This window comes from Mesoplodon bidens, assembly GCF_964165515.1.
Source record: "Mesoplodon bidens genome assembly, chromosome: 8".
Lineage (NCBI taxonomy): Eukaryota > Metazoa > Chordata > Mammalia > Artiodactyla > Ziphiidae > Mesoplodon > Mesoplodon bidens.
The window spans coordinates 6,942,336-6,963,582 of record NC_138165.1 but is presented as its reverse complement, the minus strand read 5'-3'; the positions used below and the strand labels follow the sequence as shown (position 1 = coordinate 6,963,582).

General features: G+C 37.3%; 1 protein-coding gene across 8 annotated transcripts in view; it reads right to left on the bottom strand.

Moving 5' to 3' along the window:
* LOC308621248 (UPF0538 protein C2orf76 homolog) overlaps window positions 1–21,247 on the bottom strand; it is an 89,199-nt gene that overhangs the window by 27,585 nt on the left and 40,367 nt on the right. For all 8 annotated transcript variants that reach the window (XM_081241568.1, XM_081241561.1, XM_081241562.1 and 5 more), the window contains one exon: window positions 2,056–2,106. In XM_081241568.1, the coding sequence (XP_081097694.1) occupies window positions 2,056–2,106 (51 nt within the window). The remainder of the gene's footprint in view (window positions 1–2,055; window positions 2,107–21,247) is intronic.

The following is a 21,247-nucleotide window of genomic DNA, read 5'->3' as shown; positions in this document are numbered from 1 at the left end:
GAAGGCGTGGTACATGTATACAATGGGATACTCCTCAGCCATAAAAAAGAACGAAACAATGCCATTTGCAGCAACATGGATGCAACTAGAGACTATCACACTAAGTAAGTCAGAAAGAGAAAGACAAATACCATATATCACTTATATGTGGAATCTAAAATATGACACAAATGAACCCTATCTACAAAGCAGAAACAGACTCACAGACATAGAGAACAGACTTGTGGTTGCCAAGGGAGAGGAGTGTGGGGGAGGGATGGACTTAGAGTTTTGGAATTAGTAGATGCAAACTATTACGTATAGAATGGATGGGCAACAAGGTCCTACTATATATAGCACAGGGAACTATATTCAATGTACTGGGATAAACCATAATGGAAAAGAATATAAAAAAGAATGTATATATATGTATAACTGAGTCACTCTGCTGCACAGCAGAAATTAACATAACATTGTAAATCAACTATACTTCAATTAAAAAATAAACAAATAAAACAAAAAGAAAACAAATTTTTTTAAAGTTATTTCAGGCAAATGAAAAGGACAAGAAAGCAGGGGAGGAAATACTTATATCAGACAAAATAGACTTTATAATAAAGGCCATAAAGAAAGAAAGGACACTATATAATGATAAAAGGCTCAATACAAGAAGAGGATTACACTCATTAACATATATGCACCCGGGACTTCCCTGGTGGTCCAGGGGTTAAGAATCTGCCTTCCAGTGCAAGGCACACGGGTTTGATCCCCGGTCAGGGAACTAAGATACCACATGCTGCGGGTCAACTAAGCCCATGTGCTCTACAGCCTGCGCCCCAACTACTGAGCCCGCGCGCCATGAGAGAGAAGCCCGCGCACTGCAACAAAGGGCCAATGCAGCCCAATTAATTAATTAATTAATTAATTTAAAAAAACATATAGCACCCAATACAGGATCACGTAAAAACACAAAACAAATACTAACATACATAAAGGGAGAAATTGACGGGAATATATTATTTACCACCATGATGACTAACAGTCAGATATTTTGATGATTTCATGATCTAAAAGTGATCTTTTAAAATAACTTATATGGAACACAAGTTTGAATACACACCCACGCCATGCAAAAAGGGAAACTATGTAGCTATGCTAACTTTAAGTGGCATCTGCAGGCTGATTCAAGTTTAAGGTTATATTTCAAGGCATGATACTTGGAAAGCCATGAAAGACGAAACTGGAGAAGTTTCATATTTAGTTAATCATGCTTTTTATTCCTTTCTCTTATTCAATATTTAGTATGTTAATTCTTTAAGTCCAATAACTCAAAGTACTTCCCACTCAGTGCCTTTAACTTCTGCTTGACTACCCCTTGTGACCTCACAATTAGTCTCTGGATATTAAAATGCATACACACGGTGAAGACTGTGATTTCAAAGTATTTTAGGTCATAAGTTGCTCTACCAAATGGCAGCAGAATTAAAAACCACTCCAAAAATGATCTAGGGTAATAAAAAATTTATGCTTTAAAAATGTCTGCACCAATTAACAGAAATATTTATTAGGTGCATTGTAATTCTCAAGTGAAGTCTCAAATTCAAAGTTTGGTGAGTGTCACTATGCTGAAGGTTAATAACTGTACCATCTTTATAATAAATAATGAAACCCAGCTTCTTGCCTTATTACTACATTTTAAAATCAATAATTGCAACATATAAAATTACTATGTAACATGCTCAAGTTACTGGCATCTAAAATGTTAAATCTCTTCTTATAATTCCTAGTCTTTAATCATTTCTTCTTTTCTGATTACCTGACAAAGAAATTCATTTTAAAGTTTGCCAAACATGCTATTCCTCACAAATAGGAGGAATATACAATTCATACACTTCCCTACACAATTACAATTTAATGATATACTAGAATCCCTATATTTCTAAATAACTTCCATAGTGGTTTTTACATACAGAGAGTAAATTCATTTTTGAAAACCAAATTTAAATTCACATCAATATAAAACTAATGTGAAATTATATTAATATATATCTTAAAAGACTAAGAAAAATTGGTTACCATATTTATAGTTTCTGAATGGTGGTGGCAGGTTGGTCCTCAAAGGGATATCTGTAAGAGAAAGATTATTTTTATTATAAAATATTCAAATAGACATAGTATTAAGTGGATTAGCATTTTATTATACAATAGCATCTTATACATTTGAAATATACAGTATGTACGTGGGAGACATTATTATATAGTTGATGTTCATTTAGCACATGAATCTGAGAACCCCTTGGCGGGGGTTAAGTTGGTAGTGGAAACCAATTATCTAGAACGATCTTAATACTCTTACCAAATTTCAGATAACCTACCATGTAACAACTCTAACTCAGCAAAGAAAACAGAACAAAAACAGAGTAAAAATAAACTTTAAACAGTGTCCCAAATACTAGAATTAGTTTTAAATAATAATTAAACTACAACCCCTACAGAGGGCAATTAAGTAACATACATCAAAATTACATATGCATATACCTTTTGACCTAGCAATTCCACTTGGAGAATTTACCATAGAGATATACTTTGCACACTCTTGTGCATGTGTGTATTAAACGACCATACATACAAAGGTACTAACTGTAGCACTGTTCGCAATGCCTGGAAAAATCCAAATATCCTTCAGTGGGGGTACTTGCTAAAAAAACTATAATATGCCCAAACAATTATACATATTTTTCAACTGTAAAAAACAAAAAAGGATGAGGAAGAAGCTCTCTACTAATATGATAAGATCTTTAAGATATGTCAAGAGTAAAGGAGGCATAAAGCAGAGCCTTATTTTTAGTAAACCACCTTTTAAGTAAAAGGGGGTAAAAATATGAATATATGTTTATATTTGCTTATATTTTCATGGGAGGGAGCATGATGCACTGGTCAGATAGAGAACAGAAGTGGCAAGGAGACTTCTCACTGTATTCCTTTTTACATTTTGATCTTAAAACCACAGGAATGTGTTATCAAAGAAAATTCTTAAAATCCCACACATCTGAACTAGGAAAACTGTTTAAGCACATTTACCTTTTAAAGGTCAAATACATACCAAAATTAAAATATAATTTATTCATTTATGTTATATGCGTTTAAACTACCTACTACCAAGTATTCCAGATACAGGGTAAATAAGAAGTTACCAAGACAAGTCCCCACTCTTGAGAGCACATGCTCCCTGTGAATCCTGTAAAATGGTACTGAGTTGGCCAAAAGGTTCTTTCAGTTTCTTCCGTACGATGGCTCTCGCAGCACTCGGTTGTCTTTAACTTCATTCAAAACAATTTTGTTAGACTGTATTGTGACAGCTGTCATGTCAGAGTGCATTTAAAAAAAGACTTCTCAAAACTGGTGAATTTTTGTGTAACCATTTTAATATTGAAGATGGAAGAAAAAAAGCAACATTTTCAGCATATTGTGCTTTACTATTTCAAGAAAGGTAAAAATGCAACTGAAACACACACAAAAAAGATTTGTGCAGTGTATGGAGAAGGTGCTGTGACCGATCGAACTTGTCAAAAGTGTTTTGCGGAGTTTCGTGCTGGAGATTTCTCGCTGGGTGATGCTCCATGGTCGGGTAAACCAGCTGAGGTTGACAACGATCAAATCGAGACATTAACTGAGAACAATCAATGTTATACCACACAGAAAATAGACGACATACTCAAAATATCCAAATCAAGCGCTGAAAATCATTTGCACCAGCTTGGTTTTGTTCATTGCTTTGATGTTTGGGTTCCACATAAGTTAAGCGAAAAAAACCTTCTTGACCATATTTCCACATGTGATTCTCTACTTAAACGTAATGAAAATGTTCCGTTTTCAAAACCAATTGTGACGGGCGATGAAAAGTGGATACTGTACAATAAGTGGAACGGAAGAGATCTTGGGGCAAGCAAGATGAACCACCACCAACCACACCAAAGGCTGGTCTTCATTCAAAGAAGGTGATATTGCGTATACGGTAAGATTAGAAGGGAGTCCTCTATTATGAGCTTCTTCCAGAAAACCAAACGATTAATTCCAACAAGTGCTGCTCCCAGTTAGACCAACTGAAAGTAGCACTCGATGAAAAGCATCCAGAACGAGTCAACAGAAAATGCATAATCTTCCATCAGGATAACGCAAGACTGCAATTTTGTTTGTTTTTTTGCGGTACGCGGGCCTCTCACTGTTGTGGCCTCTCCCGTTGCGGAGCACAGGCTCTGGACGCGCAGGCTCAGCGGCCATGGCTCACGGGCCCAGCCGCTCCGTGGCATGTGGGATCTTCCCGGACCGGGGCACGAACCCGTGTCCCCTGCATAGGCAGGCGGACTCTCAACCACTGCGCCACCAGGGAAGCCCTGCATGTTTTTTCTTTGATGACCAGGCAAAAACTGGTATAGCTTGGCTGGGAAGTTCTGATTCATCCGCCGTATTCACTCAGGCGTTGCACCTTCGGATTTCCATTTATTTCGGTCTCTACAAAATTCACTCAATGGAAAAAATGTCAATTCCCTGGAAGACTGTAAAAGGCACCAGGAACAGTTCTTTGCTCAAAAAGATAAAAAGTTTTGGGAAGATGGAATCATGAAGTTGCCTGAAAAGTGGCAGAAGGTAGTGGAACAAAATGGTGAATACGTTGTTCCATAAAGTTCTTGGTGTAACTGAAAAATGTGTCTTTTATTTTTACTTAAAAACCAAAGGCACTCTTTGGCCGACCCAGTATGTTCACAGCCAGGGTTATGGTCTCACCAGCCGACATTAGAATCACCCAGCCCGCTGCACCAGTAGATCAGACTCACAGCAGGCCAGTCCCAGGCACGTTTAAACACAAAACAAAAACCTGCTGAGACGATTCTTTGACAAACAAAATCACAGGAGGCCAACCGGATGCCAGGAGTAAATGAGGCCGGGCAAACAGGAGGGGACTGTGAGGTCTGAGCAAGCACCCCATTAAAGGGGGCTGCAGCCCATACCTTCTAATCTGTTGCCTAAAGTTTTAAAAGGAAACGCTCAAGTCTTGGGGGTCAGGTGAATTTTTCTGACTTGAGAATACTGTAGGCCAAAGGAAACCTGTCTGAAGTCCAAATTTGCCTGCCTGACCCCCATCTGAAACGTCTGTCTTAGGCTTAGCAGAGCACAGACCTTCATTTTATCGTTTGTTTCTCACTTACTTATGAATTCTGGGCCAAAGAAGTATTGACTGAACATTGGAAAGGAGAATTTAATTTACTTTATTGCCATTTATATTCCCTCGACTAGACAGCGAAAACCCCCGAAGAAAGGGCTGAGGTACAGAACAGATAGCTCAGCGAAACTATTTTCATTTAGAGGTGTCTACAGTCAAGACACCAGGTGACTGCCTTCCGTTCGGTCTAGATTTCTGAGAGGAGAGACGATGACAGAGGTGAAGAGGAGCCCCTTGTCTCTTTCTCTCCTGAGATCTCAGCTCAACTGTCGCCTCCACAAAGAGGCCTCCCCTGACAGCCCTACTAAAACAGGGGTCTCCTCTCATATTCTTCCCTTCATGACATTTTTTCCAATTATACTTTTCTCTGTTTATTTAGTTTGGTCTCTCTTTCCTACTAATTCATAAATTCCTGGAGATGAAGACACAGTGCTCTATCTTCCCAAAACCTACGACAGTGCCTGGCACATTGTAGGTTAATGAATGCTGGTTCCAGTGTGGGCAGGTACTACAGCCTATTTTCTTCATCATGTTGCCAGTACCTAAAAGAGTGCCTGGCACATGGCAGGTGCTCAAAAATATACATGAGTGAATATGTATCATTTAATCCCTTTAATCGGCAGGTAAGAACCCTGAGGTCTCAAGAAGGCAGATGGTCAGCAGAAAGCATCAAGAACCAGGACTAGAATCCAGCTCTCCCAACTCCCATCTGCTGCACTAAGAAGGGTAGGATAAAGCTGGTATCTTCCCTGCTGGCAAAAAAAAAGATTAGATGTTAAACACATTATGCTGAGAAAAAGGCTTTACGTATAAAAATGCCTGAAGAAGAGAAAAAGAACAAACATTTCCTGATGAAAAAGGGTGTTTCCCATTTTGCACCACTATGAATAAGGCTATGAGTACTCATACGTGGACAGACATATTCATTTCACCTACAAATGGAATTGGCTGGATTGTAGGGTAGGTGTATGTTTAACTTGTTAAGAATTTGCCAAATCATCTTCCAAAGTGGTACCTTTTGAACATTCCCACTGGCAGCATATAAGGAGTTCCAGTTCTTCCACATCCCAGCTGAAAACTAGTTTTTAATTTCTAAAATTTTTTGATCTTAGTCTTCTTAGTGGATGTGTTATGCTCTCACTATGGTTTTAATTTGCATTTCACTAAAGACCAGTGATGATGAGTATCAGTGAATGTGCTTCTTTGTCATCCATACATTTTCTCTGATGAAGTGCGTGTTCAAATATTTTGCCCATTTTTAATTGGGTTGTATGTCTTATTACTGAGTGGTAACAGCTTGGTTTCTTTTCTAGTTATTATTATTCTAGATACAAATCCCTTGTTTATATGTTTTACAAAGTCTTTCCAAGTCTTTGGTTTGCCTCTTCATTTTCTTAAGTGTATTTTAAAAAGCAAAAGTTTTTAATTTTGATGAAGGCTAAGTTTTTTTCTTTTTTGCTTATTGTGCTGTATTAAGAAATTTTACCAAAATCAGTCCCTAAGATCTTCTCTTGTGTTTTCTTTCAGAAGTTTGATGGTTTCAGCTTTCAAATTCGGGTCTTGAACAAAAATTGTTTTTGTGTATGGTAGGAGGTAAGAGTTGAGTTCATTTATTTGCATATGGATATCCAGTTGTTCCAACACCTTTTTAGAAAGATGACCTCTTCCTCCCAAAATTCCTTGGTCAAAAACCAGTTAAACATATATGTGTAGGACTATTCTGGACTATTTTTCATTGATATATACGTCATCTATATATCAATACCACACGCACTATCTTGCCTGATATAGCATTACAGTAATACGTCATGAAACCAGATAGTGTTAAGTCTTCCAACTTTTTGTGACTTATGTATATATTTATTTATTTATGTATTATAGGTCTTTTTTATTTCCCTTATAATTTCTGAACAAGTTAGAATAACTTGTTTATAAACTTTAGGATAAGTTTGACATTACCTGAAGGGAAAAAGAAAGTCTGCTGAGATTTTCATTGGCATTGGAATCCACACATTATTTTGAGGAGTCATGGTGTCTTAACCACATCGAGTTTTCTGATCCATGAACACAGTCTATCTCTCTATTTACTTAGGTCTTTTTACATTTCTCTCAGTGATGTTTTAGAGTTTCCAGTGTAAAGTTCTTACAGCTCTATCGAATATATACTAAGTATTTCATATTTTTTGATACTATTACTCTTTTTCAGTTTCCAACTATATATTGCTAGTAACACAATTTTTGTATATTGATTTATATCCTTCAACCTTGCTAAGCTCAACTTACTAGTACCAGTACTGTTTTTATAGTCTCCATAGGATTTTCTACATAGATAATCATGCCACCAGTGAATAATGACATTTTCTTTCTCTCTAATTTGGATGCCACTTATTTCTCTTTCTTGTCTTACTGAACTGGCTAGAACCTCCAATGCAGTGTTGAATAAAAGTGATTTCTAAAAAACCTGGTTTTTACATTAGGAGAAAAGCCCTAGAAAAATATTTTAAATGCCTCGTTCCTTATATTAGGAGAAAAGCCCTTAGTTTTTCACCATTAAGTATGATGTAGGGTGTCAGTTTTTCATAAATATCCTTAATCAGGTAGAGAAAGTTCCCTTCTATCCCTACTTTACTGAAAGTTTCTAACAGAAGTGGATGCAGCATTTTGTCTTCATCTATTGAAATAATTACATGGTTTTCCTCTCTTAATCTATAATATGATGAGTTACACTGAATGATTTTTGAATGGTAAACCATCCTTGCATTCCTAAGATAAACCCCACATGGGCATAATGTATTATTCCTTTTTAAATATTGTTGGACTTGACTTGCTAAAATTTTATTACGAAGTTTTACATCTTTATGCATGGAAGTTATTGGTTGGCAGTTTGTTTGTTTTTTTTCCTTCTCATTGCTTTCTCTGATTTTGGTATCAGGATAAGGATGGCCTCAGAGAATAAGATAATAATAATAATTCCTTTTCTTTTATTTTCTGGAAGAGTTTCTGTAGAATTGAGATTATTTCTTCCTTAAATGTACGGTAGAATTTAACAGTGAAGCCATCTGGGACTGGAGTTTTCTTTGTGAAAATGTATTTTAGTTACTGTTCATTTTAAAATACAGAATTATTCAGGTGTTTGTTCCTGTTTAGTGAGATTTGATAGTTTGGGTTGAGTCTTTCAAAGAATTTTTCCACATACCTAGGATAATATATTTATGGCACAAAGTTGTTCAAAATATTCCTGTATTATTCTTTCAAACTCTGTACAGAATCTGTAGTGATATAACAACTGTCACTCCTGATACTGATAACCTGTGTCTTCTCTCTCTCTTATTTTTTTCCTGATTAGTCTGGCTAGCACTTTATAAATTTTATTAATCTCAAAGATCAGCTGTTATTGATTTTCCCTATAGTTTTTCTATTCTCTGCTATGATCTTTTTTATTTCTTTTATTCTGCTTACTTTGGGTTTAATTTGCTTTTATTTTTCTAGTTTCTTAACATAAGGGCTGAAATCACTGATTTGAGACCTCTTCTCTTTTTTACATTACGCGTTTTTAGTACCATAAATTTTCCCCTAGTACTGTTTCACCAGCTTCCCACAAATTTTGAAAAATTGTGTATACATTTTTATTCAGTTCAAAATAGTTTCCCTTTTCTCTGCTTTTATCCATAGGTTATTTAGAACTGTGTTATTCAGTTTCCAAATACTTGGGGATTTTACAGAGATATATCTGTTACTGATTTCTAACCTAATTCCACTGTGGTCAGAAAACAACAGTACAGAGGAAGACACTAGAACTCACCAAAAAAGATACCCCACCTCCAAAGACAAAGGAGAAGCCACAGTGAGATGGTAGGAGGGGCGTAATCACAATAAAATCAAATCCCATCACTGCTGGGTGGGTGACTCACAAACAGGAGAACACTGATACCACAGACGTCCACCCACTGGAGTGAAGGTTCTGAGCCCCACGTCAGGCTTCCCAACCTGGGGGTCCGGCAACGGGAGGAGGAATTCCTAGAGAATCAGACTTTGAAGTCTAATGGGAATTGACTGCAGGACTTTGACAGGACTGGGGGAAACAGAGACTCCACTCTTGGAGGGCACACACCAAGCAGTGTGTGCATCAGGATGCAGGGGAAGGAGCAGTGACCCCACAGGAGACTGAACCAGTCCTACCTGCTGGTGTTGGAGGGTCCCCTGCAGAGGCGGGGCGTGGCTTTGGCTCACCGTGAGGACAAGGACGCTGGCAGCAGAGTTCTGGGAAGAACGCCTTGGTGTGAGCCCTCCCAGAGTCTGCCATCAGCCCCACAAAAGAGCCCGAGTAGGCTCCAGTGTCGAGTCGCCTCAGGCCAAACAACCAACAGGGAGGGGACCCAGCCCCACCCGTCAGCAGACAAGCAGATTAAAGTTTTACTGAGCTCTGCCCACTAGAGCAACAGCTAGCTCTACCCACCACCAGTCCCTCCCATCAGGAAACTTGCACAAGCCTCGTACATAGCCTCATCCACCAGAGGGCAGACAAGCAGAAGCAAGAAGAACTACAATCCTGCAGCTTGTGGAACAAAGACCACATTCACAGAAAGATAGACAAGATGAAAAGGCAGAGGGCTATACACCAGATGAAGGAACAAGATAAAACCCAGGAAAAACAACTAAATGAAGTGGAAATAGGCAATCTTCCAGAAAAAGAATACAGAATAATGATAGTGAAGATGATCCAGGACCTCAGAAAAAGAATGGAGACAAAGATCGAGAAGATGCAAGAAATGTTTAACAAAGACCCAGAAGAATTAAAGAACAAGCAAACAGAGATGAACAATACAATAACTGAAATGAAAACTACACTAGAAGGAATCAATAGCAGAATAACTGAGGCAGAAGAATGGATAAGTGACCTGGAAGAAAGAATGGTGGAATTCACTGCTGTGGAACAGAATAAGGAAAAAAGAATGAAAAGAAATGAAGACAGCCTAAGAGACCTCTGGGACAACATTAAACAAAACAACATTCGCATTATAGGGGTCCCAGAAGGAGGAGAGAGACAGAAAGGACCAGAGAAAATATTTCAAGAGATTATAGTCGAAAACTTCCCTAACATGGGAAAGGAAATAGCCACCCAAGTCCAGGAAGTGCAGCGAGTCCCATACAGGATAAACCCAAGGAGAAACACGCCGAGACACATAGTAATCAAGTAGGCAAAAATTAAAGACAAAGAAAAACTATTGAAAGCAGCAAGGGAAAAATGACAAATAGCATACAAAGGAACTCCCATAAGGTTAACAGCTGATTTCTCAGCAGAAACTCTACAAGCCAGAAGGGTGTGGCATGATATACTTAAAGTGAGGAAAGGGAAGAACCTACAACCAAGATTACTCTACCCGGCAAGGATCTCATTCAGATTCGATGGAGAAATCAAAAGCTTTACAGACAAGCAAAAGCTAAGAGAATTCAGCACCACCAAACCAGCTCTACAACAAATGCTAAAGGAATTTCTCTAAGTGGGAAACACAAGAGAAGAAAAGGACCTACAAAAACAATTAAGAAAATGGTCATAGGAACATACATGTCGATAATTACCTTAAATGTGAATGGATTAAATGTTCCAACCAACAGACACAGGCTTGCTGAATGGATACAAATACAGGACCCATATATATGCTGTCTACAAGAGACCCACTTCAGACCTAGGGACACATACGGATTGAAAGTGAGGGGATGGAAAAAGATACTCCATGCAAATGGAAATCAAAAGAAAGCAGGAGTAGCAATACTCATATCAGATAAAATAGATTTTAAAACAAAGAATGTTATAAGAGACAAGGAAGGACACTACATAATGATCAAGGGATCAATCCAAGAAGAACATATAACAATTATAAATAAATATGCACCCAGCATAGTAGCACCTCAATACATAACGCAACTGCTAACAGTTATAAAAGAGGAAATCGACAGTAACACAATAATAGTGGGTGACTTTAACACCTCACTTACACCAATGTACAGATCATCCAAGCAGAAAATTAATAAGGAAACACAAGCATTAAATGACACAATAGACCAGATTGATTTAATTGATATTTATAGGACATTCCATCCAAAAACAGCAGATTGCACTTTTTTCTCAAGTGCGCACCAAACATGCTCCAGGATAGATCACATCTTGGGTCACAAATCAAGCCTCGGTAAATTTAAGAAAATTGAAATCATATCAAGCATCTTTTCTGACCACAATGCTATGAGATTAGAAATCAATTACGGGGGGAAAAAACGTAAAAAACACAAACACATGGAGGCTAAACAATATGTTACTAAATAACCAAGAGATCACTGAAGAAATCAAAGAGGAAATCAGAAAATACCTAGAGACAAATGACAATGAACACACGACGATCCAAAACCTACGGGATGCAGCAAAAGCACTCTTAAGAGGGAAGTTTATAGCTATACAAGCCTACCTCAAGAAACAAGAAAAATCTCAAATAAACAATCTAACCTTACACCTAAAGGAACTAGAAAAAGAAGAAAAAACAAAACCCAAAGTTAGCAGAAGGAAAGAAATCGTAAAGATCAGAGCAGAAATAAATGAAATAGAAACAAAGAAAACAATAGCAAAGATCAATAAAACTAAAAGCTGGTTCTTTGAGAAGATAAACAAAATTAACAAACCATTAGCCAGACTCATGAAGAAAAAGAGGGAGAGGACTCAAACCAATAAAATTAGAAATGAAAAAGGAGAAGTTAAAACAGACACTGCAGAAATACAAAGCATCCTAAGAGACCACTACAAGCAACTCTATGCCAATAAAATGGACAACCTGGAAGAAATGCACAAATTCTTAGAAAGGTATAACCTTCCAACACTGAACCAGGATGAAACAGAAAATATGAACAGACCAATCAGAAGTAATGAAATTGAAACTGTGATTAAAAATCTTCCAACAAACAAAAGTCCAGGACCAGATGGCTTCACAGGTGAATTCTATCAAACATTTAGAGAAGAGCTAACACCCATCCTTCTCAAACTCTTCCAAAATTTGCAGAGGAAGGAACACTCCCAAACTCATTCTAGGAGGCCACCATCACCCTGATACCAAAACCAGACCAAGATACTACAAAAAAAGAAAATTACAGACCACTATCACTGATGAATATAGATGCAAAAATCCTCAACAAAATACTAGCAAACAGAATCCAACAACACATTAAAAGGATCATACACCATGATCAAGTGGGATTTATCCCAGGGATGCAAGGTTTCTTCAATATACCCAAATCAATCAATGTGATACATCATATTAACAAATTGAGGAAGAAAAACCATAGGATCATCTTAATAGATGCAGAAAAAGCTTTTGACAAAATTCAACACCATTTATGATAAAAACTCTCCAGAAAGTGGGGATAGAGGGACCCTACCTCAACATAATAAAGGCCATATACGACAAACTCACAGCAAACATCATTCTCAATGGTGAAAAACTGAAAGCACTTCCTCTAAGAATAGGAACGAGACAAGGATGTCCACTCTCGCCACTATTATTCAACATAGTTTTGGAAGTCCTAGTCACGACAATCAGAGAAGAAAAAGAAATAAAAGGAATCCAAATTGAAAAAAAAGAAGTAAAACTCACTCTTTGCACATGACATGATACTATACAGAGAATCATAAAGATGCCACCAGAAAACAACTAGAGCTAATCAATGAATTTGGTAAAGTTGTAGGATACAGAATTAATGCACAGAAATCTCTTGCATTCCTATATACTAATGATGAAAAATCTGAAAGAGAAATTAAGGAAACACTCCCATTTACCACTGCAACAAAAAGAATAAAATACCTAGGAATAAACCTACCTAGGGAGACAAAAGACCTGTATGCAGAAAACTATAAGACACTGAAGAAAGAAATTAAAGGTGATACCAACAGATGGAGAGATATACCATGTTCTTGGATTGGAAGAATCAATATTGTGAAAATGACTATACTACCCAAAGCAATCTACAGGTTCAATGTAATCCCTATCAAATTACCAATGGCATTTTTTACAGAACTAGAACAAAAAAATCTTAAAATTTGTATGGAGACACAAAAGACCCCGAATAGCCAAAGCAGTCTTGAGGGGGAAAAAAAGGGAGCTGGAGGAATCAGACTCCCTGACTTCAGAGTATACTACAGAGTAATCAAGACAGTATGGTACTGGCACAAAAACAGAAATATAGATCAATGGAACAAGATAGAAAGCCCAGAGATAAGCCCATGCACCCATGGTCAATTAATGTATGACAAAGGAGGCAAGCATATACAATGGAGAAAAGACAGTCTCTTCAATAAGTGGTGCTGGGAAAACTGGACAGCTACATGTAAAAGAATGAAATTAGAATACTCTCTAACACCATACACAAAAATAAACTCAAAATCCATTAGAGACCTACATGTAAGACCGGACACTATAAAACTCTTAGAGGAAGAACACTCTTGACATAAATCACAGCAAGATCTTTTTTGATCCACCTCCTAGAGTAATGGAAATAAAAACAAAAATAAACAAATGGGACCTAACGAAACTTAAAAGCTTTTGCACAGCAAAGGAAACCATAAACGAGGCGAAAAGAGAACCCTCAGAATGGGAGAAAATATTTGCAAACGAATCAACGGACAAAGGATTAATCTCCAAGATATATAAGCAGCTCATGCAGCTCAATATTTAAAAAAACAAACACCCCAATCTAAAAATGGGCAGAAGACCTAAATAGACATTTCTCCAAAGAAGACATACAGATGGCCAAGAAGCACATGAAAAGCTGCTCAACATCACTAATTATTAGAGAAATGCAAATCAAAACTACAATGAGGTATCACCTCACACCAGTTAGAATGGGCATCATCAGAAAATCTACAAACAACAAATGCTGGAGAGGGTGTGGAGAAAAGGGAACCCTCTTGCACTGTTGGTGGGAATGTAAATTGATACAGCCACTATGGAGAACAGTATGGAGGTTCCTTCAAAACTAAAAATAGAATTACCATATGATCCAGCAATCCCACTACTGGGCATATACCCACAGAAAACCATAATTCAAAAAGACGCATGCACCTCAATGTTCATTGCAGCACTATTTACAATAGCCAGGTCATGGAAGCAACCTAAATGCCCATCGACAGATGAATGGATAAAGAAGATGTGGTACATATACACAATGGAATATTACTCAGCCATAAAAAGGAACAAAATTGAGTCATTTGTTGAGACATGGATGGATCTAGAGACTGTCATACAGAGTGAAGTAAGTCAGAAAGAGAAAAACAAATATCGTATATTAACGCATATATGTGGAACCTAGTAAATGGTACAGATGAACCAGTTTGCAGGGCAGAAATTGAGACAGAGATGTAAGAGAACAAACATTTGGACACCAAGAGGGGAAAGCGGCGGGGTTGGGGTGGTTAAAAAAAAAAAGAGTTCTTTTTTACACTTCAAAAATTTAAACATAGTCCAGAATAGGAAAATCTACAGAGACAGAGAGTAAATTAGTGGTTGCCAGAGGCTAGGGGAAGGGGAGAATGGTGAATGACTGCTAGTGGGTACAGAGTTTCTTTTTGGCATGATGAAAATGTTCTGGAATTAGACAGTGGTAATGATCTCAGAACTCTGTGAAATGTACTATAAACCACTAAATTGTACACTTTAAACATGTGAATTTTATATGTGAATTACATCTCAATAAACCCATTATTTAAAAAAAAGTTACATCAGAAGCATGCATATTAAAACATAAACCCAGAAAAAAAAAGAAAACAACATTGCATGACTCAAATCCTTTCAAATTTATCAAGATTTGTTTTTATGGCTCAGAATATGATCTCTCGGTAAATGTTCTCTGAGCACTTGAAAGGAATGTATATTCTGCTATTGTTGGGTAGAGTGTTTTTAAAATATCAGTTTGGTCAATTTAGGTTGATAGTATTCAAGTTTTCTATATCCTTACTAATTTTCTATTTGTTCCATCAATTACTGAGAGATGGGTGCTGAAATCTCTCACAATAATTGCAGCTTCACCTAATTTTCCTTGTAGTTCTACTAGTTTTGACTTCATGTATTTTGAGGCTCTGTTGTTAGGTGCATAAACATTTAGGATCATTATGTTCTCTTGACTAATTGATGCCTTATCATAATAAATTGAGAGACTTTTTTTATCCCTGTAATATTCTTTATTCTGAAATTAACAGTCACTCCAGCTTTCTTTAGATTAGTATTAGCATAGTATAACTTTTATCTTTAACTGATCTTTATCTTTATATACAAGAAAATACAATTTTAGCAAGCAACTTGTAATTGAGACTTCCTGTTATATGTTTGCATTTTAGTTGGGGTGTTTAAACCACTTACAATTAATGTGATTATTGAAATAGCTGGGTTTAAACGTACCATTTTGCTATTTGTTTTTTATTTGTCCATCTATTCTTTATTTCCTGTTCCACTTTCCTTTATTTTTTCAATATAAAGCATTTTAATGTATTTGACTATAGACACATAAAACTATTTAAATGATGAAAAATTTAACCACATAAAGAGTGTTCAAAACTTCTGCACCTTCTGAAAGACAAGGCATCCATGGTCTCTTGGGTAGGGGTAAGCAGGAGGACCGACACCAGATCTTAGAAGCTCTGTCCTAGAACTGACATCTATTACTTTCTCCTCCAGCATATTCGTCAGGAGCTCTGTCTAAATGAGCACATGGACAGCTGGTGAGCAATCATTACAAAATGGGATGTTGTAGGTACCAAGTAAAAAGACAAAAGAAGTTGTTAGTTTAGCAGGCGAAACTGAGTCTGGAGCACAGGAGAGAGACCAAGGAGAAATCAGTTAAGAGGGGAGAGAAAGACAGTGTGACTGGGAGAGGGAGAGAATGTCCTTTGCGTAAGTCCAAAACCCAACTACCTCCCGAAATTTCATTTGGGAGACATGGCTTAACAGTAACAATCAGGATAAAAAAACAAAACTTAAGGATTTAAGAGATCATAGACACAATATGAAGCAACCAAGAATAATTTTAAATTAAGTTGTATGAACAGAATTACATTCTTTTTTTTTTTTTTTGCGGTACGTGGGCCTCTCACCGTTGTGGTCTCTCCCGCTGTGGAGCACAGGCCCTGGACGCGCAGGCTCAGCGGCCATGGCGCACGGGCCCAGCCGCTCCGCGGCACGCGGGATCCTCCCAGACCGGGGCACGAACCCGCGCCCCCTGCATCGGCAGGCGGACTCCCAACCACTGCGCCACCAGGGAAGCCCCCAGAATTACATTTTTAAGAAAAGGCAGATGATAGGCACTTGGGTTACGCTTCCACGTCTAGGCTTTTGTAAATAATGCTGCAATGAGCACTGAGGTGCATGTATCTTTCTGAATTAGCGTTTTCATCTACTTTGGATATATGCCCAGGAGTGGAACTGCTCATATGGTTGTTCTAGTTTTAGTTTTTTGAGGAATCTCCAAACTGTTTCCATGACAGATTAGAAGAGAATAGAACAATCATCTCCCTTTTCTTTTTTCTTTTTTTTATTTTTTTTTGAAGTATAGTTGATTTGCAATATTACATTAGTTTCAGGGGTACAACATAGTGATTCAATATTTTTACAGATTATACTCCATTTAAAGTTATTATAAAATAATGCCTATATTTCTCTGTGCTGTACAATATATGCTTGTTGCTTCTTTCATCTTCTTTTAAATGGACTATTTGACAGTTTTTTATGATTCTACTCTATCCTCCTTTTGTTGGCTTATTAGCTGTAATTCTTTAATTCGTGTGTGTGTGTGTGTGTGTGTGTGTGTGTGTGCATTTGCTTTAAGGTTTTTAGTAAATATCTTTAACTTATCACTGTACCTCCAAGAGATACTGTAACACTTCATATACAGTTAAAGAATCTTATATCCGCATGTTTCCATTTCCCCCTTGTTGGCCTTTGTGCTATTGCTGCCATATATTTTCCATAAACCCCACAGCACATTATTGCTTTTCTTTAAATAGTCAAATATCTTTTAAAAAATATTTTTAAAATAAGGAAAAAAAGCATTTTGTTTACCTTCATTTACGAATTTTTAGTACTACTTCTTTGTGTGCATCCAGATTTCCATCTGGTATTATTTTCCTTCAGTTGGAAGAAGATCCTTTAGCATTTCTTATAGTTCAATCTCCTGGTGATAGACTCTTTCTGCTTTTGTATGTCTGACAAGCCTTCATTTCTGAAAAACGGGAACAGAATCCTAGGTTGACTTTTTTTCCTTCAATACTTTAAAGATGATGCTCCACTGTCTCCTGGCATGCATTGATTCTGATGAGAAGGCTGTTGTTGTTTTCATCTTTATTCCTTTACTATGTAATGTGTCCTTTTTACTCCGGCTGTTTTTAATGTTTTACCTTTATTACCAGATGTAAGCAATTTGATTATGCTATGCCATGGTATAGCTTTCTTCATGTTTCTTTTCCTTGGGATCTGGTGAACTACTTGGATATGTAGGCTTATAGCTTTCATCACACTTGTAAAACTTCAATCATTATTTCTTCAAATAGGTCTTCCCTCCCCTGTCCCAGCTCCTCTCCTCATGGCCTCCAATTACATGTATATTTGGCTACTGGAAGTTACCCCATAACCCCCTACTGCTCTATTTATTTTTCTCTCAGTCTTTTACCTCTTTGGGCTTTATTTTAGATAGTTTTTGTTGCTATGTTTTCAAGTTTACTTATCTTTTCTTCTGCCCATCTGATCTACATGTTAACCCTAATCAGTGCATATACATCTCAGACATGGTATTTTTCATCTGCAGTTCAATCTGGACAATCTGGGTCTTTTCTTCTCTTTTTTTTCATATCTTCCATCTGTCACATGCTCAATCTTTCCTCTACCTTCTTGAACATTTGCAATATAGTCATAACTGTTTTAATTGTCACTGTCCGCTAATTCTACCATCCACAGCATTTCTGGTTTGGTTTCAAATGATTGATTTCTCTCCTAATTATGATTTATATTTTCTTGTTTCTTTGCATGATTGCTAAGTTCTGATTTGATGCAGGACATTGTGGGTTTTACCTTGTTGTTGAGTACTGGATATATTTGTACTCCTATAAACATCCTGAGCTTTGTTCTGGAACACAGTGAAATCACTTGGAAACATCCTTTTGAGTCTTACTTTGGAGCTTTGTTAGGTAAGAGCAGAGCAGAATTTAGCCCAGGGTTACTTTTGCCCTATTGCAGCAATACCTTTCTAGATACTCCACCCAATAACCTAGTAATTACAAGGTTTTCCATCCTGACTGGTGTAACTACAAACTGTTCCCAGCCCTGCATGAGCTCTGAGGATTTTGCCTTCTGCTACCGGTTCAGGCGGTTCTCTACCTGGCTTCCTTACACACACATGCTGATCGTATTCAACTGCCGATTCAGGCTCTGCAAATCTTTAGAGCTCTCTCTTTGTACAGCTCGTTTCATTCCAGTACTCTGCCCTGTGAGCTCTCCAGACTCCACTCCAGGATGCCAGCTGTGACTCATAAACTCATGGAATTCTCCAGCCTCTGCCTGGATTCCCCCACCCTGCTCTGTGGCCTACATGTTCTCTCCTGCAGTACGATGGCACAATCATAGGGGCCACCTTGTGCGTTTCTGCTATCCCATCTTGTGCTATATGATGTCCAATATCTGAACATCATTGTTTCATGTATTTTGCACAGTTTTTCAGTTGTTTCAATTAAAAGAAAAAGTTCAGTCCCTGTTACTCCACCTTGGCTGAAAGCAAAAGCCTCTAACATATCTATTATATTCTGAAAATTATTTCCTACTTTGTACTAAGTTTTTCTTTCACTTTATGTTTTCCCACCTTTGAACTTATTAACTTTGGAATCTAATGAACTTTTACAGAAGAGTTCAGGATTGCAGAATTCTGCAAAAACCCACTTAGTATTTCATTATTGGAAAGTTCAGTAGAAGGTAACCAGTAATTTTACTCATTCATTCAGGTCCCCATAAAAGGCATCCACAGAAAAATTAATTATGAGAAAAATAAGGCAACATAATAAATATACTGCTAGCAATCAGGATGCCACAAAGGAGTCTGAGATGTTAAAACACATGTTTCAATATAAAAATCAACAAAGTATGGAAAATTATTAAAGTACCAATGGACAACAAAATAATTCTTTACCTCATAGTAAAGGCTCTAAAATAGGTATAATTTGTAATTTTTTATTAGATGCTGGATCTACATTTAAAGATTTTTAGGAAAGCACAAACACCTAAGGGAAAAAAAGAAACCGACTAATTCAATGACTAATCTGTACAGGCAAGAATACCAAAGACCTAACATTAATCAGAACACTGTGCCAACATTCTACCCTGATGAAGGGTTCTATCAGGTATTATAGTAAGACTTCAAAGTTAAGCTATATCAAGATGCTTTTTACTTTAATCATGAAATAATCTAAACATTAAAAAGTATGGAGAATAGAACAAAAGTTCATTTAACCCATCAACCAAATTTAACAAATGTTAACATATTGTCATAACTGCTTCAGAGCTTTACTATTTTTTTGTTAAATAAAACATTATGGATACAGTTGAAACCTTTTCTATGTCTTTCTGTAGTCCCATTAACCTCCCTTCCCAGAGGTAAGCGCTAACTATCCTTAAGTTAGCATACCTTCTTCGTCGTTATATTTTCATTCTGTTGTCATAGCCACAGAAGATGGAGTATTATTTTGTGTTTCAAATTTACGGAGTTAAATATTTAAACTAAAGAATCTACAGTACATTTTCTACTACAAACAAGAGACCATCACCTCAACACTGTATTGAAGGAATGGCCCCTTTGTGATAAGGTGATAATGTGCTACGAATTTGCTACTACAAAATTATCCTGTTCCTTTCTAAATAGGAGGGGCACCAAGGGAGTGCTTCTTTACAGAAGAATGCCAGATACTAAATGCAGAAGTAGTCACAGAGTTAGAAAAAAATCCCAATTTCTGCAACCACCAGTGATTCAGGTAAGGATCATCAATAGACACTAAAACTATTGGAAACAACACACGCATATCGTTTCAGTGTTTATCACTCCACACACTACTTATTAGTTAGAAAGACACCTTTACAACAGAGAAATCTGGTAGACAGCACCTTAACCAAATGACCTAAATACGAATCACCAGAGCTTCCAGGTCGGTGAACACACGGAGATACCAGGGAGAACGGCGCACCCCGAGAGGGCATGGAAGCTCTACACCCTTTCCCCATGCTTTGTCCTATGCATATTTTCCACCTGGCCGTTCCTGAGTTTTATCCTTTTGTAATAAACTGGCGATCCAGTTTGTTAAATAAATAAAAAAATACCGCCAATAATGGGACAAAGCAATACCAAGTGCTTCCTGAGGAGATGCAACTAGGAGGAATCACCAACACCAGGGATCAGCAAACTATTTCTGTAAAGACCAGTAATAAATATTTTAGTTTTCTGTGAGCCATACAGTCTGTCACAACTGTGTAAGTGCCACTGAAACACAAAAGCAGTACATATAATATGTAGACAAATGGGTGTGGCTGTGTTTCAATAAACTTTGTTTATAAAATCAGGTGGCAGGTCAGATCGACCCCACAGGTCGTGGTTTGTAGATCTGCAAGCTACATGGTAATCCTGCCAAAAATGTTTAACCTGAATCTAATCATAAGGAAACAATCAGACAAATCCATGTTGTGGGGCATTCTATAAAACACAGACCTGGATTTTCCTTTAAAAAAATCAGTGCGATGACAGATAAATGAAGGTGGGGGCTGCTCCAGATGAAGGGGATTAAGAAGAAGTGACTCGCCATGAAAAGACTCCGAAGAGCCTTAAATGCATGTTCCTAAGGGAAAGAAGCCAGTCTGAAAAGGCTACATACTGTATGATTCCAAGTACATGGTATCCTGGAAAAAGCGAAACTAGAGACAGTAAAAAAGATCAGTGGATGCCAGGGGCTTGAATGGGTGAAGCCTGGGGGATTTTTAGGGCAGTTAA